Below are 25,787 nucleotides of genomic sequence, written 5' to 3' on the forward strand. Positions count from 1 at the left end.
CAACTGCTGTGCCCCAGACCGCAAGAAACTGCAAGAGAGTTTGTGGACACAGCCCAGTCTGTCACACATGCCTCCCCTCCATTGACTCTGTCCACACTTCCCACCACCTCAGGAAATAAGGCAACATAATCAAGGAACCCCTCCCATCGGAGCAGGAGACACGAAACCTCGAGAACATCTACTACCAGGCTCAAGGACAGCTTCTATCCCACTGTTACAAGGCTCTTGAATTAACCTCTTCTACGCTGAAAGATGGAACTTTTGAACTCTTGGTCTCCCAATCTACTTCGTGGTAGCCCTTGCACCTTATTGTCCTGCCTGCACTGCTCTTTCTCTGTAGCTGTAACACTTTATTCTGCTTCAGTGTAATTCTGTACGGAATGATCTGTCAGGATACATGCCAAATAAAAGCTTTTCACTGTGTGTGACAATAATAAACCAATTCCGATGACAATCCTTCCTACAGAGTGGTCACCAGAAAAGCACAAAAAAATTTATCTGTTGCCTAACCAATGTTTTATAAAGTTGTTCTAAAACTTATATTGTGTGCTCTAGCTATTGATGGCAAGTATCCCATCTGCCTTCTTCACCACCCTATCACCTTCAGGGATCTATGGACTTGTTCTCAATCTTCCCTGGGGCCCTCCCATTCAGGGTGGATGCCCGACCCTTATTAAACCTCCCAAAGTGCATCACTTCCCACTTATCAAGAGTAAATTCCATGTGCCATTGCTCTGCCCAACTTATCAGCTGATCAATATTATTCTGTAGCCTGTGTCCTTGTCACCGTCAGCAACACCACGAGTTCTCGCGTCATCTGCAAACTTCCTACACTCGCATCTAAGTTGTTAATGTACGTAACAGTCAGGGGCCCACTGGATCCCTGTGGTACGCACTGATCGCAGGTTTCCGACCACGAAAGCAACCCTCCACCCTCACCCTTTGTCTCCTATTAACTATCCGATTTTGGATCCACTTTGTAACTTGCTTTGGATTCCATGGGCTCTCACCTTTTCGATGAACCTTCCATTGGGACCTTGTCAAAAGATCGACTGAACTCCATGTAAATCACATCAACTGCACTACCCTCATTAATGTGTTAGTTACCTCTTCAAAATTCAAAACTCAATTAAATTAGTCATACAGGATCTCCCACCATCAAATCTATGCTCACTACCCCGATCAATCCCAGCTTTTCCAAGTGTAGGTTAATTCTGTCCCTCAGGATGTTTTCTGATGTTGTCCCTACCACTGACATTAGATTCCCAGGCCTGTAATTACCCGGCTTATCCCTGCTGCCCTTCATGAATAAAGGTACCACTTTGCTTCATGCTTGGACCAAGGCTTTGATGAGGTTTGGAGCCCAGTGGTCATTGGCAAAACCCAAACTGGACATCGGTAGGTTCTTGGTAAGTAAGTGCTACTTCTTGACAGCACTGTTGATGATGGCTTCTTTCTCTTTGCCAATGATTGAGAGCAGGCTGATTGGGCAGTAATTATCTATACATGCACGTGTGTGTGTGTGTGTGTGTGTGTGTGTGTGTTCATACAAATGTATATTTGTGCCTATATTTCTATAGTTTATGTTTCTGTGTGCTTGTGTGTACATGTGTGTGAGTATTTGTGTGTTTTACCTTAGAGTTTACTTGCTGACACAATTTGAAACAAGCCCCTCCCATAGTCCTGTGTACCGCCTCAGGATCCAAGTATTCTTAGACCTGGCACTGTACGCAAAAGTCGAGAGTGCTGATATAGTTTCCTGTAAGTGTCTGCAAAGCTGCACTTCCATACTTGAAAAGGAACTAAGTGGTGAGGAAAAGCTGAGCTGTGACAAGTTACCCTGGCGAGGGTCAAGGATGGTAAGTGTGTCTACACAAGTGTGAATGCAGATCGAACCGAGTGTGTGCGTGTGTCCTGTGGTAGGGCATCTTCCTAATCACTACCGCTCGAATGAGTGCTTCTGTTTTTTTTTGTTGATCATGTTGGGACCCAGTCCGGGCTTGGTGGAATTTGCATGTTGTATTCAAATCGAGAATGAGTGTGTAGTTGAAGCCAATTCCAGAGGCTCGCTCACACACAGCAGAACATCAGCGAAACATCAGCTGCTCACTCTGTGCTTGGGCTGGAGCGGAGCTGGCTGCAACAGGGGTTGGTTGGGACCAAGGGTCGGTCTGGGCTTGGGGTCATTCTAGCGCTGGCTGGTCGAGGAGTCAGGCTAGACCAGGGGTTGGTATGGGTCAGATCAGTCTGGGTCAGGGGTCAGGGGTTGGTTTGAGCTGGGGTTGGGGGGATGGAGGGAGGTGGGTAATGAATGAGAGATAGAGAAGGAAGCTGAGACCGGAGGGGTAGGGGTGAGAGAGGTGTTCAGACAGAGATTCTGCGGGAAGTGGAAGATGGGCAGGTGTCCCAGCTGCTCCACGCCAGCCCTGTCGGTCCACGCCATCACCACGTCCTGTCGGTCCACACCATCACCATGTCCGCCGTCCCTCCTGTTTGTGAGCTCCCCTTCCTGCACCTCTGCCGCCCTCGGCCATGACGTGAGTGTGGGGTTCATTCTGCTTCCTCCTCACACTTTGTAGCAGAAAGAGGAAGTGTGTTTCATCGAGTGTACACCCAGAGCATCTGCCCAACAAAGAACGTATCTGTGAGGACTGTGGTCAGTATTACAAATGACTCTATATTCCATAGTATCAACTGAACCAAGTCCAAAGCTCCCTGAAAGTGGCTGCACAGGTTGATAGGGCAGTAAAGAAGGCATATGACATGCTTGCTTTTATTAGTCAAGGCACTGAGTTCAAGAGTTGGGAAGTTTTGTTGCAGCTTTATAAAACTCTAGTTAGGCTGCTTCTGGAGTATTGCATTCAATTTTGGTTACCCCATTACAGGAAGGATGTGGAGGCTTTGGAGAGGGTGCAGAAGAGGTTCACCAGGATGCTGCCTGGATTAGAGGGCATGTGCTATAAGGAGAGGTTGGACAAACTTGGGTTGTTTTCTCTGGAGCAGCGGAAGCTGAGGGGAGACCTGGTAGAAGTTTAAAAGCATATGAGAGGCATAGATAGAGTAGACAGCTGGTATCTTTCTCCCATGGTCGAAATGTCTAATACTAGAGGTCATGCATTTAAGGTGAGAGGGAGATGTGCAAGACAAGTTTTTTAGTGGTTGGCGCCTGGAACGGGCTGCCAGGGGTGGTGGTGGAGGCAGATACAATAGAGGCGTTTAAGAGGCTCTTAGATAGGAACATGGATGTGCAGAGGATGGAGGGAGATGGGCATTGTGTAGGCAGAAGGGATTCATTTAGTTAGGCATTTAATTACTAGTTTAATTAGTTTGGTACAACATGGTGGGCCAAAGGGCCTGTTCCTGTGCTGTACTGTTCAATGTTCTATGTTCTATAAACTCATATTCCACAACTGCCAGGGTGGAACCTGAACTGACGACATAGGTAAAAAGAGGGACGAGGTCCTATAACACAAACTTAGAAAGCTAGATCATAGATTAAAGAGCAGGCCCTCTAAGGCTGCCGTCTCCGGATTACTCCTGTAATGTGCACCTGAGTATAGGAATGGGACGATGGGTCAGATGAATGTGTGACTAAGGGAATGGTGTCGGAGGGAAGGCTTTCGATCTCTGGATCACTGGGAAAGTATCTGGGGAAGGCAGACCAGTACGAGGAGGACGGGTTCCACCCAAACCAGAACAGGTCAAGTATCCTTGCGGGAAAGTTTGCTCGTGCTGTTGGGGAGCTTTTAAACCAACTTGGCAGGGGAATGGGACACGGAGTGGATGTAAAATTGGAAGGGGGAGTGCGGTCAGTTATAGAAGGAAAACTGTCAGCCCTGTGGGCAGAGCAGGTATCAGTGTGGCCCGCTCTCAGTACCGGCCTGTCCATAGTGCTAATGTGACTCAAACCCACAGCTCTCTGACTCAGAGAACTAAGGAACAAGGAGCAACAACTAAACCAAAGAGGCTTAGGGGATTAAATCTCACATGGCCAGTTATGGAAATCTTTCAGTGCATCAATAGATTGCTAACTCAGATGGTTAAACTGAAGCTGCCAGAGTGGTTGAGGGACTGAGTGACTGCAGGGAAGCTTGCTTTGGGACCGGGCACAGGTCCGACAGACCATGTGATGCTGCTGTAAGTGTTTCATTGCACCTCTGCACACACGTACTTGTGCATGTGACAATCAACTCTACTTTGACTTTTGATGTGGAGTCTTTCTGTGCTGCAAGATTCGGCCAAGCTGCGTTCCTTCTCAGGTGTACCTTTAAGACCAAGGCTTAGCTCCAGCAATGTTTAAAACACCAGTGTTGTGGTCTCCATGGTAACAGGCGTGGAACAGCCTGGCACCTCCTTTGTAAACAATTGGGTGGAAGTTTGCAATGCGATACGCTCAGGAAATTAAAGGGGCACTTTGAGCAAACTTTCAGAGGCTACAGATGGTTGGTGGTTTCCACAGGCAGGTCAGAAGCCCCCAGATGAAGAGTCTGATGATATTGAAACCTAGATGGACTCCTTGGTCATTTCTAAGGTACAATACATTCTTAGATGTGCAATCTCCTGGTGCTTTTGTTAATCACAAATGAGCACTCAGCCAGTGTGGTAATTGGAGAGCTTCTTTTATGAATCTCTCTGGGGCTTTCTGCAGCCCAGAAGGAGTCTGCTGGGTCCATCTTCGACAGGTTCTCCAATGCTTCCCGCTCCCCTGCTCCCTCTGGTGTTTAGGTGAGGCTTCTAGCCGAATCTATCAGTGGAGATGGCAGTTGGGCAGCCTGGGTTTTGACCACTGATCTAGAGACATGAGTTCCAACCCCACCTCTGCAAGTGAAACATCTACCCTGGAGAATAGAAATAGATAAGATCTTTATTAGTGACATGCACATCGAAACACACAGTGAAATGCATCTTTTGCATAGAGTGTTCTGGGGGCAGCCCGCAAGTGTCACCACGCTTCCAGCGCCAACATAGCATGCCCACAACTTCCTAACCCGTACGTCTTTGGAATGTAGGAGGAAACCGGAGCACCCGGAGGAAACCCACTCAGACACAGGAAGAACGTACAAACTCCTAACAGCGATGGGAATTGAACCCTGGTCGCCGGCGCTGTAAAGCGTTATGCTGACCGCTACACTACCGTGCCTGCAGAAGCAGGAGTAGGCCATTCAGCCTCTTGTGCCTGCTTCTTGAACTGCTGTTGTCCTCATGGTAAAGGGGCTCCCACATCAAAAGTCGAGCTTATTGTCATCTGCACAAGTCCATATGTGCACAGGTGCAATGAAAAACTTACTTGCAGCAGCATCACAGGCACACAGCATCAGATAAGCAGCATCCACAAGAAAAACATAAATTATAATTGAGGATCCAGTGAACAACCATATCTTTCCAAGTCGGAATAGAGGGAAAGTTGGATGAGAGACAAGCTAATTTGGAGCAAGGCTATTATGGCCAATAGGGACTGAGAGCCTGTGCACTGTCCCTATTGGCTATTATAGCCTTGATCCAAATTAGCAGTGTCGTCATTTTAATCTGAATCAGTACACAGGCTCTCGGTCCCTTCAGAAGGACAGTATTTCCAACAAAGCTCTTCTTCCTCATCACCGATTGTTCTAACATCACAGATTGGGTCTCTCTAGTTCCTTCTAAATTTCCAAGCCCAGTCTACACAAGCCATTCTCGTAATTTAACCCTTTAAAGTCTATCAATTGCCTCAGTGCTGCTGGGGTCCTGGGAGAGTGAGAGGTGTGTCCTTCTACTGATACCTTGCAATGCCCAAGTTTTGGACGACGTCAGAGACCAGGGAGAGCACGGAGGGGTGTGTGCAGAAAATATTGAAGGGCAGCACCCTGATGCGGCTGGTAGAGCTGCTGCCTCACAGCTCCAGAGACCCGGGTTCGATCCTGGCCTCGGGCGCTGTCTGTATGGAGTTTGCACGCTCTCCCTGTGACCTCGTGGGTTTCCTACGGGTGCTCCAGTTTCCTCCCACATCCCAAAGACGTGCAGGTCGGTGGGTTAATTGACCCCCAGTGTGTGGGTGAGGGGTAGAATCTGGGGGTGTTGATGAGAGTGTGGGGAGAATAAAATGGGATCAGTGTAAATGGGTGGTTGATGGTCAACACAGACTCAGTGGGCTGAAGGGCCTTTTTCCATGCTTTGTGACCTTATGACTAGGTTTGGTTTGCAAATATAAGATATTTATTTATTAGTCACGTACATCGAAACACACAGTGAACCACGTCTTTTTGCATCACCAAGAACGTGCTGGGGACAGCCCGCAAGTGTCGCTACTCTTCCGGCGCCAACATAGCTCCTAACCTGTACGCCTTTGGAATGTGGGAGGAAACCGGAGCACCCGGAGGAAACCCACGCAGACACGGGGAGAACATACAAACTCCTTACAGACAGCGGCAGGAATTGAACCCGGGTTGCTGGTGCTGTAATGACGTTACGCTAACCGCTACACTAGTTTCAGTGACAGAACGCGTTGGAACGCACTGCGGCAGAGGTTGTGGGGGCAGATACATTAAGGACACAGACTCTTAGATAGGCACATGAATTGTAGAGGAATGGAGGGCTATGTGGGAGGGAAAGGTTAGATAGATCTTAGAGCCGGATAAAATGTCGGCACAACATCGTGGGCCGAAGGGCCTGTACTGTGCTTTTATATTCTATGTTCTAGAAGAACAATAACAACATTTAAAAGACACTTGGAGAGGTCCATGGATAGGAACGGTTTAGAGGGGTATGGGCCAAACACTCGCAAATGGGACTGGCTTAGATGAGACTCTTGGTCGGCATGGATGAGTTGGGCCGAATGGCCTGTTTGACTCTATGACTTCAGGAAGAAGCTACCTAGGCTCTTGATCCTGTTCTTAACAAGGTCACTTCTGACCTCCATCTCCCCACCTTGGTTTCAAAACCCTCGTCACCCCAAACCCATCTCTCAGTCTCAGCCCTGAGCTCTCCCATTGAGCCCAGCCCTCCATGGGAGGGGAGTTCCTGATCCAGTTGCTGTTGCTGATGACAGCGGCAGAGACAGCCATCTGAGTCTCTCACCACTGGCTCACTCCCCTCTCCTGCAAAGCATTCGTTTCACACGTCGACCACAGGAAGAATTTCACAGCCCTCTCAGCAGGAAGGTGCGACGTGTGCGGCGGGAGCTGCTGTGGAGCAGTTTTCACCGACCGGTTTATCCGAATCGTTCACTCACAGCCCAGGGAGCATTACATGTCCCGGCTCCCCACCAACTCCCAAAACCTCGGCACAGGAGCTACAGGTCGGTGTTACACCCTCCCCAAACCACCCAACCCTCCCCCTGAGACCGGCGCTGTTCACCTGTCTATCTCTCTCCAGCTCTCTTTATCCCTTTCACTCTCCCTCCATCTACCCCCCTCCATCTATTTCTCTGTCAACATCTCTATCCGATCTCCATCATTCTCTGTCAAACGCTTCCGTGCCTTTTCCCAGTGTTGGTGGAATGTGGGTGTTGCAGGCAAGGTCAGTATTTATTGCCCTTGAGGAGGTGGGCAGTGGTGTATTTCCAGGTCAGGAAGGGTCTTTGACGGAGGGGAAGCTGCAGGTGGTGATGTCCCCATGTGGCCACTGCCCTTGTCCTTCTGGGCGGGACGGGAGAGGTGACGGATTTGGGAGGTGGTGTCGGGGTAGCCCGGGTGAGTAAGTGCAGTGCATTTTATAGACGGTGCTGGAGGGAGGAGGTGTTTGGGGGACGGGGTTGATGGGGAGCCGATCGAGTGGGCTGCTTTGTCCTGGATGGTGTTGAGATTCTTGAGAGTTGCTGGAACCGCACTCACCCTGCCGGGTGGAGAGTGTTCCATCACCGTCCGAAATGGGGCCTTGTAGATGGTACACAGGCGGTGAGGTGTCAGAAGGTGTAGCACCCACCTCAAGCTTCTCAGCCTCTGACCTGTCCCTGTGGTCACAGTATATGTGTGGCTGGTCCAGTCGTTCCCCCACCATCAACATACTGGGGTGGTCACCACCGGCCAGTAACTCAGCAGGGCCAGCCACATAAACACCGTTACAAGACTGATACACAGGAGTTCTTGAACCATAGCCAATCGTGTCTGCACATCTTAGACTGAAAGAAGAAAGGATGAAGGGTGGAGAAGGGGAACTAAAGAACGTAAAACTACACGGGAAATGCGAGCAGGGCTGGGGACTGTCCAACCCATTCAACTACAATTAAACAGTGACCGTCCCTACACCTTGTTCACATCACTCTCTGGTCACAAATTCCCCTAAAGCAGCCAACATAATCAAAGACCCCACCCACCCCGGGCATTCTCTCTTCGCCCCTCTCCCATCGGGCAGAAGACACAAAATCCTGAAAGCATGTACCATCAGACTCAAGGACAGCTTCTATCCTACTGTTATAAGACTATTGAATGGTCCCCTTGTATGAGAAGATGGGCTCTTGGCCTCACAATCTACCTCGTCGTGGCCCTTGCACCTTATTGTCTGCCTGCACTGCACTTTCTCTGTAACACTTTATTCTGCATTCTGTTATTGTTTTCCTTTGTACTACCTCAATGCACTGATGTGATGAGATGATCTGTATGGATGGCATGCAAAACAAAGTTTTTCACTGTACCTCGGTACATGTGACAATGATAAACCAATGTAAGATAAGATATCTTTAGTAGTCACATGTACCACTACAGAACTACCTGCCGACTACGGGAGCAGCGGGTCCACCAGGTAACCGTTGTAATTTGTGGGCGGCACGGTAGTGTAGCGGTTAGTGTAACACTATTACAGTGCCAGCGACCCGGGTTCAATTCCCGCTGCTGTCTGTAAGGAGTTTGTACGTTCTCCCCGCGTCTGCGTGGGTTTCCTCCGGGTGCTCCGTTTTCCTCCCACATTCCAAAGCCGTACGTGTTAGGAAGCTGTGGGCGTGCTATGTTGGCGCCGGAAGCGTGGCGACACTTGCGGGCTGCCCCCGGAACATTATCAGTAACGCAAAAAGACAGGTTTCACTGTGTGTTTTGATGTGCATGTGACTGATAAGTAAATATGTTGATCCAGATGTTGTGAGAGGATCTATACCGAGAGAGTAATGAGAATAACGTATAATAACTGTGTACTGGAGGGACGGGAGCAGCACCTGGTATATCAGAGAGATGTTATGTGAGTGCTGGAGGTAACTCTCAGGTCTGTGTACGTGACAGGGAAGAGCAGCACTATATTTGTTATAGAGAAATAAAGAATCATGGAGCCATAGAATCGTATAGTATGGAAACAGGTCATTCGGCCCTACTTGTCCATGCCAACCAGTGGGCACCCATGCGTATTAATCCCAGCTCCCAGCACTTGGTCCGGAGCCTTCATTGCTTGGGCAATTCTTGGTCTCATCTAAACACGTCCTCAGAGCTGTCAGTGACTCTGCTTCCAGCACTCTCTCAGGCAGTGTGTTCCAGGTACTCCCCACTCTCTGGTACCTGGTACTCTGGTACTCCTCAGATCCCCTCTAGATCTCCTCCCCTGATTCCATTTTACTTTCACCATGTTGTCATCAACCCCACCACTCACCCACAATATCCAGCGGCCAGTTAACCTACCAACCTGCACGTCTTTGGGATGTGGGACTACTTAGAGGAAACTTACACAGCCGCAGGGAGAACGTGCAAACTCCACACAGACAGCGCCCGAGGTCAGGATTGAATCGGCGTCCCTGGAGCTGTGAGGCAGTGGCTCCACTGACTGTGCTGCCTTAAGTGTTTCCTACTGGATTAGATCTGATTGGGTAAGGTAGTGGGAGGGGAATACCTGGCCACGCAGTTTCTGGTTGGTATTTAAATGCTGCGTTGTGAAGTTCTCCTGGTCTGACTTCCCTTCTGTATAACGTAGTTCCCCGATCTTCTTAAATACAATGGAGACATTCAAAGGTCAGGCAGCAGCTGTGGAGATGGAAACTGAGGTAACACTTCAGGTGAAAAACCCTTCCTTAGGGAGGAACACAAAGCAGTTTTGGAGAAGGTGGCGGAAGGCATCGACAAAACAAAGGAAGATCTGTGACAGCTCGAGGCCAGGGTTGCCATGAAGATAAGTTGTAGGGGTCATTGGGTCAAGTGGGTTAATTGGGGCAGTTAGAGAGTGAGAACACAGACAGAGAAGTGTGATGTGCAGCTAACAGCAGGGATGTGGGACATGCCCAGCAAGTCAGGCTGTGTAACAGAGAGAGAAAGCCTGAGCCAAAGTCACAGATGGATGGCACCCCAGAAGTGCTTAGTTCTATGAGTTATTGGTAATTGGTTTATTATTGTCACATGTACCAAGATACAGTGAAAAGCTTTTGTTTTGCGTGCCATCCGGACAGATCATTCCTTACATAATTACATCGAGGTAGTAAAAAGGAAAACAGAATGCAGAATGCAGAGAGACTGAGTTACCTGAACTTAAAGAGTCCAGAAGGCTACAACGTGCTCAGACAGAAGATGAGCTGCTCTTCTCCAAGCTTGCTTGGGCCTGGCTGTGACAGAACAGGAGGCACAGACCAACAGGTCAGAGTGGGAGTGAATGGGGAACTGAAGGGTCAGGGAGAAGGAAGCTCAGGATTATCCCTGAGGACTGAGCATTCTGCTCTTGTTTCTTCCTTATTCATTCTCGGGAATGGAACACACGTGACGCCAACAATCCAGCTCTTATTGCCCATCCCCAACTACCCTTCAAAGCTGGGGTGATCCACCTTCTTGAACCGCTGCAGTCCAGTGAAGGTGCTCACACAGTGCTGCCGGGGAGGGAGTTCCAGGGTTTGGACCCGATGACGGTGAAGGAACGGCGATAGATTTCCCAGTCAGGACGGAGGGGAACCTGCAGGTGGCGGTGTTCCCCTGCACCTGCTGCATCAGTGAGTGTGCGAGAGAGTGTGTGCGAGGGTGAGTGTGAGAGCGTGTGCGAGAGTGAATGTGTGAGAGTGTGTGTGTGCTGAAGGGTAGATGTATTTGAAAGGGTGGATGCTTATGGGTGTGTATGGTAGTGAAACAGCAGCCCCAGGTCAGACAGCACGTGTGTCCAACAGGTTTCAGTGGTATGAGGAGGTGGCTTTTGAATCAACAAGTTTCCAAAGCACATTAGGGAAAGAAACACGTCTGACAGTGCAGTCCGTACACAGCTCTGAGGAACAAGAACTGCTGGCCTCTGCAATGGTGAACAGTGCAAATTAAATGTAAATCCTTATCCCAAATTAAACCCACTACAAGTTATTCGACCGGTTAAACTGACTCCTCCCATTAAGCAGTAAGTTGAAAGGCTTCCGTGGTTAATAAGCTGAGTCTTGTTTTGTGATGAAATTTTCATGCTGCCAATAGTGAACTTGCGATATAAACTGACAGCTTGTTTTACATATATCTCGTGTTGTTTCACTCCCTTCAACTGAGGCTGCAGTTAGCAAGGTTCTTTCTTTTAAAGTGGTCATTGGCTTCCCCTCTGACAGTTCCTCTTAACTGCTTCCTCATTGCCTGGGCTGGGCTCTGTTCACACACACAGCTTGCAGTCTGAGAGAGCTTGGGGAGGCAACCGGCTTCGAGCAGACAGTCCCACAACCCGGCGCTGTTGATGGACCCAACCAGGCACTGATTAAACTCTGCCGTCTCCCTGCCCAGGTAAAGCTCCTCGTGGGATGCTCTAGAACCTGAGGAGGGTTCAAGCAAGGCCTCTCAGTGTGGCAGAGGACAGGGGGAGTGAGGGGGGAGTGTAGGGGGGAGTCTGAGGAGGGTGTGGGGGAGATTGGGGGGAAGTGTAGGGCAGGTGTGTGGGGGAGTGAGGGGAGAGTGTGGGGGGAGTGGGGATAGTGGGAGTGTGGGGATAGTGAGTGTAGGGGACCGTCGGTGGAGTGTGAGGGGAGAGTGAGGAGATGTCAAAGGAGTGTGGGGGAACTGTGCGGATAGTGAGGAGGGAGCGTGGGGATAGTGGGGGGAGAGTGTGGTGTAGTGTTGGGGGAACGAGGGGGGAGTGTGGGAAGGTATCGGGGACTGTGGGGGGAGTGTGAGATGTTTGGGGAGGGTGTAAGGGTGTGAAGTGTGTGGCAGGTTGTGAAGGGGCTGGGCTGTGTGTGTGAGGGCGTGTGGGGTATGTGGGAGGGAATGGGTGAGATTGTATGGGTGTATGTGGGTGAGGGGGGTTGTGTGCACCGTGATACATGCAGCTCACCACTGGGATGTTAAACCCCACCCCCCGGGGAAAGGTTCAGCTTTCAGCACCCTCCCTCCATCGCCCCCACCCTCCCATTAGTTTCAAACCCTCCCTCCACCCCCAGCAGAGTGAGATCAGCCTCACAAAGTGCCTGTCCCACCAGGGCCTGTCCAGGGGTGTGTCCCTGTGTCTGATCACTGATGTCTGATCCAGCTGACTTCCTGGTGTGTGGATGAACACTCAGTGTACAATTAAGGTCTGTGTAATGAGCACCGGCAATCTTGCAGGGATGGGATGTTACAGAGTCACAGACTCATAGAGTCACACAGCACAGAAACAGGCCCTTCGGCCCAACTCCTCCATGCTGACTGTGTTGCCCAGCGAGCTCGTCCCATCTGCCTGCGTTTGGCCCACAGCTCTCTGAACCTCTCCATGTACTTATCTCAATGGCTTTTAAACGTCACTAATGTGCCTGCCTCAACCACTATCTCTGGCAGCTCGTTCCAAATACGCACCACCCTTTGTGTGAAGAAGCTGCCCCTGATGTCCCTTTTAAATCCCTCACCTCTGGTCTTAAACCTCTGCCCTCTTGTTTTTAGCTCCTCCTCCCTGGGAAAAAGACTGTGTGCTTTCACCCTGTCTATGCCCCTCATGATCTTATACACCTCTATCAGGTCACCCCTCAATCTCCTACGTTCCAGGGAATAAAGTCCTAGTCTACACAACCTCTCCTTTTAACTCAGGCCCCCAAGTCCAGGCAACGTCCTGGTAAATCGTTTCTGCACTCTTTCTAGTTTAGTAACATCCTGTTACATCTTTCCTGTAACAGGGTGACCTGAACTGTACACAGTACTTCATGTGCGGCCTCACCAACGTCTTGTACAACTGCAACATAACTTCCCATCTTCTATACTCAGTGCCCTGACTGATGAAGGTCAGTGTGCCAGATGCCTTCTTCACCACCCTGTCTACCTGTGACCCAGTGACAGAGAGAAGCTGAGGTGTTTGTGTACCATTGTACACTGGCCACAGTGACTGGTTGGCACCCTCCCCAGTACATTGACTTTACATTCAGTTTCCCCCTCTCCAGCAGCTTCCCAGTCTATTCAAGGCCAGCACTTAAAGCACCACTCAGTGCCTTGAACCAGTACCATCATTTAATGAGACCAAGGCTGATCTAACTGCAGCCTCGTGTCCACATTCCCGTCTACCTCTGGTAACCTTTCACCCCCAGGCTTATCGAGAATCGATCCACTGCTGCGTTGAAATTATGCAAAGACTTTCCCAGGGTTGGGGAATCAAGAAATGGAGGGCGTAGGTTTAAGGCAAGAGGGGAAAGATTTAATAGGAACGTGAGGGGCAACTTTTTCACCTAAAGGGTGGTCAGTATATGGAACGAGCTGCCAGATGAAGTGGTTGAGGTGGGTACAATAACATTTAAAAGACATTTGGGCAGGTACATAGATAGAAAAGTGCCTTGGAATGCACTGCCAGGGGTAGTAGTGGAGGCAGATATGATAGAGGTGTTTAGGAGTCTCCTAGATAGGCACATGAATATGCAGGGATGGAGGGATATGGACCATGTGCAGGCAGAAGGGACTAGGTATCATTAGCTTAATTAGTTTGATAAGATAAGATATCTTTATTAGTCACATGTACATCGAAACACACAGTGAAATACATCTTTTGCATAGTGATTTTGGGGGGCAGCCCGCAAGTGTCACCACGCTTCCGGCGCCAACATAGCATGCCCATAACTTCCTAACCTGTATATCTTTGGAATGTGGTGCGAAGGGCCTGTTCCTGTGCTGTACTGTTCTATATTCTATGAAAGGTGTAGATGGAAATGGGCCAAATGCAGGCAGATGGGACTAGCTTAGATGGGCACCTTTGTTGTCATGGACAAGTTGGGCCAAAGGGCCTGTTTCCATTATGTATTACTCCATGACTCTGCTTCCCACGGCCTCTGAGGAAGAGAGTTCTAAAGACTCACCCACCTCTGAGAGAAAGATGTTCCCCTTATCCTCATCTTCGCTCCTTCTCCAGGGCAGTTGAGGATAGGCGAGGGGAATTGAAAACCACGGTAGGGAGGTGATGCTTTGTTGAGACCACATGTGGAGTGCCGTGTACAATACTGGTCTCCGTGCTACAGGAAAGAATATGTTGGGAGCTGTTCAGAGAAGGTTTACTGGACCAATACCTGGAAGGGGTGGATTGTCTCCTGAGGAAAGGCTGAGCAGTTTAGACTTTATCGGCTGGGGTTGAGAGGAGCGAAGGAGTACTTGACTGAAAGATCTTAACAGGGTGGGTGTGGAGAAGATGTTTCCTCTTGTGGAAGAGTGTAGGATTGTGGTCACTGTGTGACTATAAAGGGACTGTCCATTTCAGGTGAAGGTAAGGTGAAAGCTTTTCTCTCGGAGGCGGGGGGGAGGGTGAGCCTTTGGAACTCTCTTTCTCAGAGGGCATCGGAAGCAGAGTCCTAGAGTAACGTAGCACGGAAACAGGCCCTTCAGCCCAACTCGTCCGTGGCAACAAAGACACCAATCTGAGCTAGTTTAATGCTGATAAATGCATCTTGGGAGAGCAAACAAGGGCTGACGTATGTAGTAATGGTCAGGCATCAGGAAGTGTTGATGAACAGTGGGACCCTGGAGTTCAAGGCCATGGGTCCCTGTAAGTGACAGCACAGGTGGATAAGGCGGTGAAGAAGGCACATGGGTTGCCTTGATTGGCTGTGACATTGAATATGAGAGCTTGAATGCCATGTCACATCATTGTAAACCATTTGTTAGGCCATACCTGGAATATCAGGGTAGATTCAGCAAGGTGTTGCCTGATTGGAGCATTTCAGTTACAAGGAGAGATTGGATAGGCAGGGCAGACAGAGGGGGGACCTGAGAGACATAGACAAAATTATACATGGGGCAGACAGGGGAGATAATAAAACTGTTTTCCCATGCTGGGTGTGTCTAAGACAAGAGGGCAGAGATTTAAGGTGAGAGGTAGGAGGATTAGATGGGATCCGAGGGGGAATTCTCGAGTGGTCGGAATCTGGAACTCCCCACCGGAGGGAGTGGTAGAGGTAGAGACTTGAGCAATGTTTAAAAAATATCTAGACGAGTGTTTGAATTGCCAAGGAATAGAAGGCTACCAGCCTAATGCAGTTAAATGGGATTAATATAGATTGGTATAACTGGTAGCATGTATTTGTTGGGCCAAAGGGCCTGTTTCTGTACCATACCATTCAATGACTCTATAACATTCCAAATTAAACAGAAGGACAGGCATTTCTGTACTATTTTCCACAACATCAAGATATTCCAGAAAGATTTTTTGAAGTTTGGAGACACCTTTCCCCTCTGTCCTTCAGTCCTGACCTGACACATCAACTGTTCATTTCCCTCCACAGATGCTGCCTGACCCGCTGAATTCCTCCAGCTTTTTGTGTGTTACTTTTTGAAGTTTACTCACTATTACGCTATCACAAACCACCTGACTGACGGTCTGTGCACAGTGAACTTCATGAACAGGAATTAGATAATAACCAGATCATTTTGTTTGGGTGAAATTAATAGAGCAAAACGTTGGCCAGGGAAATGAAACTCTCCCCATCCTCTGCTAGTGACCTCTTGTGCTACCTTGGATTTGTCTCTGATTGTGCTTTTTTTTGCACTGTCTTGGTTTGCACACTTTTTTCTTTTCACTGTCTTGTATAATGTGTGCATATTTTTTGTATAATTTCTGTCCTGTGTGTTGTCTGTACCTATGTGCCTGTAAAGCGAATTTTTCATTGTACCTGTACCTCACCGCACTTGTGCACATGACAGTAAACTTGAGTTGACCTGTTACATCCCCTGAAGGTGGCTTTCATACAACATCCCACCCTCCAGCACTTGCTCCCGTTGCTCCCTCAGTCCTGCACCTATAGCACCAGCCGGGACATTTGTGCTCACTCCTGGAGTGGGAATTGTCTCCACAACCCGTGGGGTCCGTCCGGAGCTCGGGTCTGGAGACCAAAGGAGGTCCAAGCCTTAACACACACGCCTGCCTCTGCTCAGGTACCCTCACGAGCTGGACCACTAGAGTTTAAAGCAGCCCCTCCGCGTGTTTTGAGGGCAATTACCCATGTTCTGTTTCAAGAAACACACCAGGACACACCTAACAAATTCTGCCCCATCTAAGCCCCTTGCACTAAGGAAATCCCAGTCATCAATGGGGAAGTTAAAGTCACCCACAACAGCAACCATGTTGCTTTTAGATCTTTGCACGGCCTACATATCTGTTCCTCCGTCTCCCGGTACCTACTGGGAGGCCTGTGGTATAACCCCATCAGAGTGATCGCTCCTTTCTTATTCCTGAGTCCCACCCACACTGCCTCAGTGGGTGAGCCTTCCAGTACGTCGTCTCTCAGTCCAGCAGTCTCTCGGATCAGTAATGCAAGTCCCCACCTCTTTTACCTCCCTGTCTTAAGTTCTCGTCTGAAACCTCGATACCTTGGAACGTTGAGCTGCCGGACATGTCCCTCTCTCTGAGTCTCTGTAAAGCCCACAACATCATAGTTCTATGCATCGATTCAGGCTCTAAGTTCATCTGCCTACCCATAATACTCCTTGAATGAAAACAAACACTTCAGCCCATCAGTCCCACCGTGTTCAGTTACCTGGCCCTGCCTGTCCTTCATGTCAGACCGACTTGTCATAACATCTACATTCCCTCAACACCTCCACTTGCAGCCTTGGTTCCCACGCCCCCGACACTCTAGTGGTACTGGTGAACCTCCTGCAAGAATATTGGCTCCGTAGCTCACTGAGAGTGGCCGCACAAGTAGATAAAGGGAGAGAAGGGTGGTAAAGAGAGAGAAACAAAGGACTCTCGATGAAAAACATGGTGATGCTGGAAGAACTCAGCAGGTCAGGCAGCATCCGCGGAGAAAAGCAGACGGTCAACGTTTCAGGTCAGGACCCTTCTTCAGGACTGGTAAAGAAGGCATACGGCACGCTTGCCTTCATTGGTCAGGGCATTGAGTATAAGTCAGGAAGTCACGTTGCAGTTGTATAAAACTTTGTTTATATCGCACTTGGAGTATTGTGTGCAGTTCTGGTCACCCCATTACTGCAATGATGGATGTGGAGGGTTTGGAGAGGGTGCAGAAGAGATTCACCAGGATGCTGCCTGGACTAGAGAGTCTGTGGTGTAAGGAGAGGTTGGACAAACTTGGGGAGTTTTCTCCAGGGCATCGGTGGCTGAGGGGAGACCCGACAGAAGTTTATAAAATTATGAGAGGCATAGATAGGGTAGACAGTCAGAATTTTTTTCCTAGGGTAGAAATGTCAAATACTAGAGGAAATGCATTTAAGGTGAGAGGGGGAAAGTTTATAGGAGATGTGCGGGGCAAGGTTTGTACACAGAGAGTGGTGGGTGCCTGGAACGTACTGCCAGGGGTGGTGGTGGAGGCAGATACGATAGAGGTGTTTAAGAGGTTGTTAGACACATGAATACACAGAGAATGGAGGGATATGCATATCTAGAAGAGAACTAGTTTAATTCAGCATGGTGTTAAGGGCCTGTTCCTATGCCGTATGATTCTATGTTCTATGGTTCTACTTAGTGATGGCAATTAACACGAGTACTGTCATCAGCACCCATAACCCATGTACATTATATTTTAGGCCAGGCTCCTGGTTAGAATCTGGAACCTGGCCACACAGGAGGCCAAAGGTGGACTGAAGTAATACGTGGCTGTTAGCTGGGGTGCTGGGGACCAAAGGTCAACCGAAACACTACTCACCATAGCATTGAGGAAGTATCACCAATAGCCCATCCTGGTCCAACCACATAGATGTCACGGCCAAGAAATCTCACCAGCACCTCTACTTCTGAAGAAGGCTAAAGAAATTCGCATGTCCCCTTTGACCTTCACCAACTTTTATCAATGCACCACAGAAAGCATCCTATCTGGATGCATCACAGCTTGGTATGGCAACTGCTCTGCCCAGGACCGCAAGTTACTGCAGAGAGTTGTGGACACAGCTCAGTACATCACGGAAACCAGCCTCCCCTCCATGGACTCTGTCTACGCTTCTCGCTGCCTCAGTAAAGCAGCCAACATAATCAAAGACCCCACCCACCCTGGACATTCTCTCTTCTCCCCCCTCGCATCGGGCAGAAGATACAAAAGCCTGAAAGCCCCTACCACCAGGCTCAAGGACAGCTTCTATCCTGCTGTTATAAGAGTATTGAACGGTCCCCTAGTACGATAAGATGGACTCTTGACCTCACAATCTACGTCATTATGACCTTGCACCTTATTGTCTGTCTGTACTGCACTTTCCCTGTAACTGTAACACTTTATTCTGCATTCTGTTACTGTTTTCCCCTGTACTACCTCAATGCACTGACGTGATGAAATGATCTGTCTGGATGGCATTCAAAACAAAGTTTTTCACTGTACCGCGGTATGTGTGACAATAATAAACCAATTTACCAATTTAGGCAAGTACTTGAATTACCATGGCAGAATAGCCAATGAGCCAAGTGCTGGAAAATGGAAATGGTGTAGATGGGTACTTGACGGCCAGCATGGACATGGTGGGTCGAAGGGCCTGCTTCTGTACTGCCTGCTGCTATCACTCCAACACCCATCTAGTGGACTGTATCAGAATTCAGTTCTGCCTGATGGGGGGAAGGGTGTGGGGGTGAGGTGGGCTGAGGCAGGCAGGTGAGCTTGGGGGCCAGGCTCACTTCCTTCCCCAGGAGTCAGGCGCTCTACTTGTGACACAGCTGATGGCCCCAAGCAGAGAGGGACATGTCTCCTGCCCCAACAACGGAGGCTCTCTCTCAGTCTCTCTCTCTCTCCCCACCTTTCTCTTTCTGTCTCTTTCTCTCTCTTTCTCTCTGTCTGTCTCTCTCTTTCCCCGCCTCTCTCTGTCTGTCTGTCTTTATTTCTCCACCTTTCTCTCTCTCTCTTTCTCTCTCCCTTGCTCTCCCCCTCTCTCTTTCCCCACCTTTCTCTCTCTCTCTCTGTTTCTCTCTCTCTGTTTCTCTCTCTCTCTCTCTCTCTCTCTCTCTCTCTCTCTCTCTCATTCTCTCCCCCCACCCCACACGCTCCCCCTCTCTCATGCTCCCTCCTCCCTCTGTCCCCCTTCACTGGAGACTGTGACACCCCTTTGATCGCAGGTTCCAGCATTGATCTTGCAAACGATGTTGAGTCGGAAGGAAGTGCCCCTATCTCGAGCCTGTGGCTGCTGCATGCACGTCTAGCTAATGTGCACAGTGGGTGCTGCTGCACTTATTGTTGCAAAGCCTGTCCTGACCACAACAAAAGATGGCCAGGATGCCTCTTGCAACTATGACAGGAAACTGAAACTATCACACTGTATTAATCAACCAATCAGAGGGCCTTTTTGTTGCCATTACCAAGATAACCTCTTTTTGTTCAAGCATACCGTCACACCAAGCCTCCTCTAACTATTACTTTCCTCCTCTTGTTTTGGGGTTTCTCAGAATGGCAAGTCAGACGTGAAGACACTGTTGGCAAGGTTCGATGACAAGTCAGTAGAGAAGCTACCTACCCGAGGTTCCCAGAAGCTCACCGTCGCCTCCCACACTCAGCTCCAGAGGAACATGTCTTCCGTGGCCAGTAAGGCTGCTGCCTTTGAAAGTTCTTCGACATCCAAGTTCCCATTGAACAGGACCACTGGTTCCTTCAGTGAGAAACCCAGCCCGGCCACTGACAAGCCTGCCTTCCCCAAGCCGTCAGCTGTGAAAGCTCAGCAGGAGGCCAAGGAACCCAAGCCTCCATTTCCAAAACCGAGCGTTGGGATCAAACACTCCCTGAACACGTTCAACGCTCAGAGAGAGGAGAAGGATGAGAAGTCTCCCTTTGCAAAGTTTGGTCTGAGGTCAACAGCGGATGCCGAAAGCACGCAAAAAGAGAATGAAGTCCATCCAACCTTTCCCAAGCCATCGGCCTTTTCCAAACCATTAAATCCTGTAAATTCAAACGAAAACAAACTAGTTTTCTCCAAAAACCAATTCGTCAAGCCAAATTCCCAAGCTGGGAATGTGAGCACAGACCGGCCTTTGAAGCCCACCTTCCCCAAGCCGCCCGGGCCAAAGCCTTGGAATGACCACTCCAGCACTCCGAAGGAAAATACCGATGGTGCTAAGAAGGAGGAGAGCGGGAACGAGAAAAGCAGCGGGCACTTCCCCCTCAGGCCGCTCAAACCCGTGGGCGAGCAGGCAAAGCCTCCTGGCCAGGGGGGCGAGGACAAGGTGGGCACGGCGAGCGAGGTCAAGAGTGAAAACTTGAGGCCCTCGGCCCTGAAGAGCTTCCCTCCAAGAGCCAAGCAGGAGGAGATCACCTCCGCTCCTAGCGGACCCAGCAAGTTCATGAAGCTGCAGAGCCAGTTCCAGAACAAGGTGCAGAGCCAGGAAAATGAGGACGGACAGAAGGATCCAAACGCTCCCAAGCGGAAGAGCCTGCCTGCTCTATGGACCCTGGGACCTCCCCCCCAGAAACCCAACAGACCACCGACAGTGAACTTGGAGCAGTTCAGGAAACCACAGGAGAAGCAGCACCCTCCAACCCCAGGTACGTGCCCCGCCTCTTCACCACTGAGATATGTTGTGGGCCCTGGTTAAAGGGGGGAACGTTTCTCCACCATGTCTACTGTCTCAGCATCAGAATCAGGTTTATTATCACTGACTTAGATGATGTGAACTGTGTTGTTTTGCGACGGCAGTACAGTGCAAAGGCGTAAAGATTACCATAAATTACAAAATAAATAAATAGTGCAAAAGAAAGGAATAATGAGGTAGTGTTCATGGGTTCATGGACCATTCAGAAATCTGATGGCGGAGGGGAAGAGGCTGTTCCTGAATCATTGAGTGTGGGTCTTCAGGCTCCAGTACCTCCTCCCCAATGGTAGTAACGAGAAGAGGGCATGTCCCGGGTGGTGAGGGTCCTTAATGATGGATGCTGCCTTCTTGAGGCACCGCCTCTTGACAATGTCCTCGATGTGGGGAGGGTTGTGCCCGTGATGGAGCTGGCTGAGTCTATAACCCTCCGCAGCCTCTTACGATCCTGTGCACTGGAGCCTCCATACCAGGCGGTGATGCAACCAGTCAGAATGATCTCCACCATACATGTATAGAAATTTGTAACATACATGGTGTTATACCGAATCTCCTCAAACTCCTAATGAAGTAGATCTGCTGGCGTGCCTTCTTTGTGATTGTATCAATGTGTTGGGCCCAGGACAGATCCTCTAAGATGCTGAAGCTCAGGAAGTGGGCCAATTCCAACAGCTGCTTCAAACGCCTGGAACATACAGCAACCACTTGCATTTCTATAGGGGTTTTAACGTGCTGATGGGTTACACAGGGTGAACAATTCAATGGTCACTCTGCAAGCTGCGTCAGGAGACACGAGGGCTTGTGGCATGAAGCTCAGTCAGAGTCTGGTTTTAGAAGTCGAGAGAAGGAGAAGGAAGTTGTAAGGAAGAGATGTTCGGACAGGGAGCTCCTGTGTTCAGACCCCAGGCAGCTGGGAATGCCTGTCGTTGGTAGGGAGGGGTAGTGATATGCTTGAATTGGTGGAGTGCAGATGTCTTGGGTGTTGTCAGTTGGGAGGAGATTAGATACAGCGATAAGGTTGGTGCCTTCCTGAATGAACGAGCTTGCTTTGACTCAGGTCTTGTGTGATACCTATCGATAGATCTATTTCTGATTTCTTTGTCCCAGAGCAGAGTCAATGGAACTCAGGAGTCAGACGGTGAGAAGATGTTTGTAAATAATCCTCAGGACAGGGATAAGGCCTCTCCCTTCCCCATCCTCCACCTCAGGTGCTACCTCTCTGGAGACAAGAGTTCTTGCTGTTTGTGGTGTTCACCTGCAAGGGATAGGATTGGAGTGTGTGGCTAGTGGCAGCCGTGGCTCATGGTCCAGGTACACACTGCAGACACCTCTTTGCTGTCTTTGGAACAAGGTATAAGACCAAGACCTCTCCATATTCCCAGCTGTTAGTAAAGGGTCTCATTACAATAAGACAAGATTGGGGAGCATGCCTTGGTATCCAGCACACGATATCCTTCCGCATCTAACATCACCGATGCAGACAACCCCCCACAGATGCTGCTCGACCTTCTGAGTTCCTCCAGCAGATTGTTAGTTGCTCCAGACAGTCTAATTGTTTACCTCATTGCTTTTTCTGGGGTCTTCTTTTGTGCAAGTCAGATGCCATGCTTCCTTCTCCAACAACAGCAACCTCACACCAATATCTGACTGCCTGTGCTCTAATCTGTACCTTGGCCTGTCTACCAGTCCCTCCTTGTTCACTGACCTCACCTGGCTCCTGGATAGTCAATGCCTTGACTCTATAACTTCGTTCTTTTCACATCTGACCATGGTTTTGCCCTGTCTATCTCAGAAATCATCACTGGTCATACCATGATCTCAGTCCTCCTGCACCTCATTTGGTATGCCTGAATTTAACCTGCAGAGAGGGGTAAACACTGCCCAGTCTGTCACAGACTCGTCACCTCCTTCCACACAGTCCATCTTCACCGTGCGTTGCTTCAGGAAGGCTGACGGTATTGTCAAGGGTACCAGCTCCCCGGCCATTCCCCTTTTCTCTCTTCTACCTTCTGGGAGAAGATACAGGAGCTTGAAAGCCTGGATGCGCAGACGTAAGAACAGCTTCTTCCCCACAGACTTTGTGGGAGGTTAGAGCAGAAATTGCGGAGGCCCTTACGGAGGTATTTGCTTCACCATTAACCACTGGGGAAGTTCCTGAAGACTGGTAGGTGGCTAATGTTGTTCCATTGTTTAAGAAAGGTAGCAAAGACAAGCCAGGGAACAACAGGCTGGTCAGCCTGACGTTAGAGGTGGGGAAGTTACTGGAGGGAATTCTGAGGGACAGGATCTACCAGCATTTGGACACACTGAGTCTGGTTAGGATGAGTCAGCATGGTTTTGTGTGTGGGAAGTCGTGCTTGACGAAACTTATAGAGTTTTTTGAAGAGGTAACGAAAAGAGTAGATGAGGGTCGGGCGATGGATGTTGCCTATTTGGACTTTAGCAAGGCCTTCGACAAGGTCCCACATGGTCGGCTAGTCTTGAAGGTTAGGTCCCATGGAATCCAGGGAGAGCTAGTTAGGTGGATTCAAAATTGGCTCGGGAGGTAGGAAGCAGAGGGTGGTGGTTGAAGGTTGTTTCTCGGAATGGAGGCCAGTGACTGGTGGTGTGCTGCAGGGGTTGGTGTTGGGTCCTTGTTATTCGTATTTCTATAAATGATTTGGATGCATGTGCAAAAAGCTTGATCAGCAAGTTTGCAGATGACTCAAAATTAGGAGGTGTTGTTGATAGTGAAGAAGGTTATTGTAGATTACAAGGGGGGGGGGGGGGGTTGATCAGTTTGGGAAGTGGGCCGAGGAGCGGCAAATGGATTTCAATAGAGGTAAGGGTGAGGTGATGCATTTTGGAAAGTCAAACCAGCGTAGGACTTGTACTATGAATGGTCGGGCACTAGGGAGTGTAATGGAACAGAGGGACCTGGGAATACAAGGACATAGTTCATTGAAAGCAGTGTCACAGGTAGACAGGGTGGTGAAAAAGGTATTCAGCATGCTGGCCTTCATCAGTCAGGGCAGTGAGTACAGGAGTTGGGACGTTATGTTGCAGTTGTACAAGTCATTGGTGAGGCCGCACTTGGAGCACTGCGGACAGTTTTGGTCGCCCTGTTATAGGAAAGACCTGGTTAAACTGGAAAGAGTGCAGAGAAGATTTACGAGGATGTTGCCAGGACTCGAGGGCCTGAGTTATAGGGAGAGGTTGGCCAGGCTGGGTCTTTATTCCTTGGAATGTAGGAGAATGAGGGGTGACTTTATAGAGGTGTTTAAAATTATGAGAGGCAGAGATAAGGTGGATGGTAACAGTCTTTTCATCGGGGTAGGGGAGCCCAAAACTACGGGGTGTAGGTTTAGAGTGAGAGGGGAAAGATTTAAAAGGGACCTGAGGGGAAACCCTTTCACGCAGAGGGTGGTGAGTATATGGAACGAGCTGCCAGAGGAAGTGGGTGAGACAGGTACAACAGTGTCATTTAAGAAGCACTTGGATAGGTACATGGAGGGACGGGGCTTGGAGGGATATGGGCCGACCACAGGAAATTGGGACTAGCTGGGTGGGCACCGTGGTCAGCATGGACTGGTTGGGCCGAAGGGCCTGTATCCCTGCTGTATTGCTCTATGCTGTCAGACTCCTGAACCAACCACCTTTCACATCCCCTTCCTGGTGGTGCCGCCATGTTCTCGGACTCCCTCGGTTATTCCGTTATGGTCACTGTAGCACGTCTGTCTGCACCACCTCAGACCACACCACAGTCCCTGCTCCCTTCTGCTGTTTTGTGCTCGTCGCTCTATTTGTTGTATTTATTATCACCGTGTACACTGTTCGTTCTGTGAGTTTCACGCCAGCACAGAATTTCACTGCACCCTGGTGTATGTGACAAACTGATCTGAATCTGAATCTAATCACTGCACCACTGGCTGCCCTGAGCTCAGCTAAATCTTGTTTGTTAATGCTGCTATGTAGCTCTCAGTGATAATTTACCTCATTAATGCATGCAGTGTGTTTTTGTATTCCACTAGGATGTCTGGAGGTGGGAGAAGCTGGTCATTTATTTTTTATTAGTGACCAAAGCTCTGCATTTTTTCTGCTATGCACACAAGTGGCCAAGTACTAATCTGTGTACATTCCTGCACATGTGTCTGCATTGCAATACATCTTCTGGCTGTGGACATTGCCGGCGAGCCCAGTAGTTATCCCCCATCCCTAGTTGCCCTTGAGAAGGTGGGGGTGAGCTGCCTCCTTGAACCGCGGCAGTCCTTCTGGTGAAGGGTCTCCCCCAGCGCTGGTGGGGAGGGATTTCCAGGGTTCAGACCCAGTGACGGTGAAGGACTGACGATAGATTTCCCAGTCAAGATGGTGTGCAACTTTGGAGGGAAACGTGCAGGCAGCGGTGTTGCCCTTGTGCCCCTTGGTGGGAGAGGGGGTGGGTTTGGGAGGTGCTGTCGGAGTAGTCTGGGTGAGTAACTGTGGTGCGTTTTGTTGATGTGCGCACTGCAGCCCCTGTGTGCCAATGTTGGAACTAATGAGTGTTTGGGGTGGTGGCTGAGCTGCCAATCAAGCAGGCTGCTTTGTCCTGGGTGGGTTTGGATCTGCACTCACCCAGGCGCATGGAGAGTGGGAAGCAAGAGCCTCAGAGGCTGTGTGTCCTGGGGGAGAGACTCACTCCTGACATGCCATGTGGAGGGTGGACAGGCCTAGGAGTGTCAGAAGGTGAATTATTCCCCCAGGATAACAGCCTCTGACCTACTCTTGTCGTGTGTGTGTGTGCACGCGCGTGTGTGTGTGTGTGTGTGTGTGTGTGTGCACGCGCGTGCACACGTGCATGTGTGTGTCTGTCTGTCTAAGTGTGTGTGTGTGTGTGTGTGTGTGTGTGTTGTGTGTCTGCCTGTCTAAGTGTGTGTGTGTGTGTGTGTGTGTGTGTTGTGTGTGTGTCTGTCTGCCTGTCTGAGCATGTCTGTGTGTATGTGTCTGTCTGTCGAGGTGTGTGCGCGCGTGGTAGGGGTTATATTTGT

The 25,787-nt window shown here is 49.6% G+C and overlaps 1 protein-coding gene across 1 annotated transcript in view; it reads left to right on the forward strand.

Annotated features, from left to right (window-relative positions):
• Nucleotides 1-1,737: 1,737 nt before the first annotated feature.
• Nucleotides 1,738-25,787, forward strand: part of LOC127572828 (FYN-binding protein 1) — a 114,403-nt gene continuing 90,353 nt past the window's right edge. The window contains exons 1-2 of the mRNA XM_052020482.1: nucleotides 1,738-1,859; nucleotides 19,651-20,740. Of these exons, the coding sequence (XP_051876442.1) occupies nucleotides 1,857-1,859; nucleotides 19,651-20,740 (1,093 nt within the window). The 5' untranslated portion in view covers nucleotides 1,738-1,856. The remainder of the gene's footprint in view (nucleotides 1,860-19,650; nucleotides 20,741-25,787) is intronic.

The sequence above is a fragment of the Pristis pectinata genome, chromosome 7 (assembly GCF_009764475.1).
Source record: "Pristis pectinata isolate sPriPec2 chromosome 7, sPriPec2.1.pri, whole genome shotgun sequence".
Lineage (NCBI taxonomy): Eukaryota > Metazoa > Chordata > Chondrichthyes > Rhinopristiformes > Pristidae > Pristis > Pristis pectinata.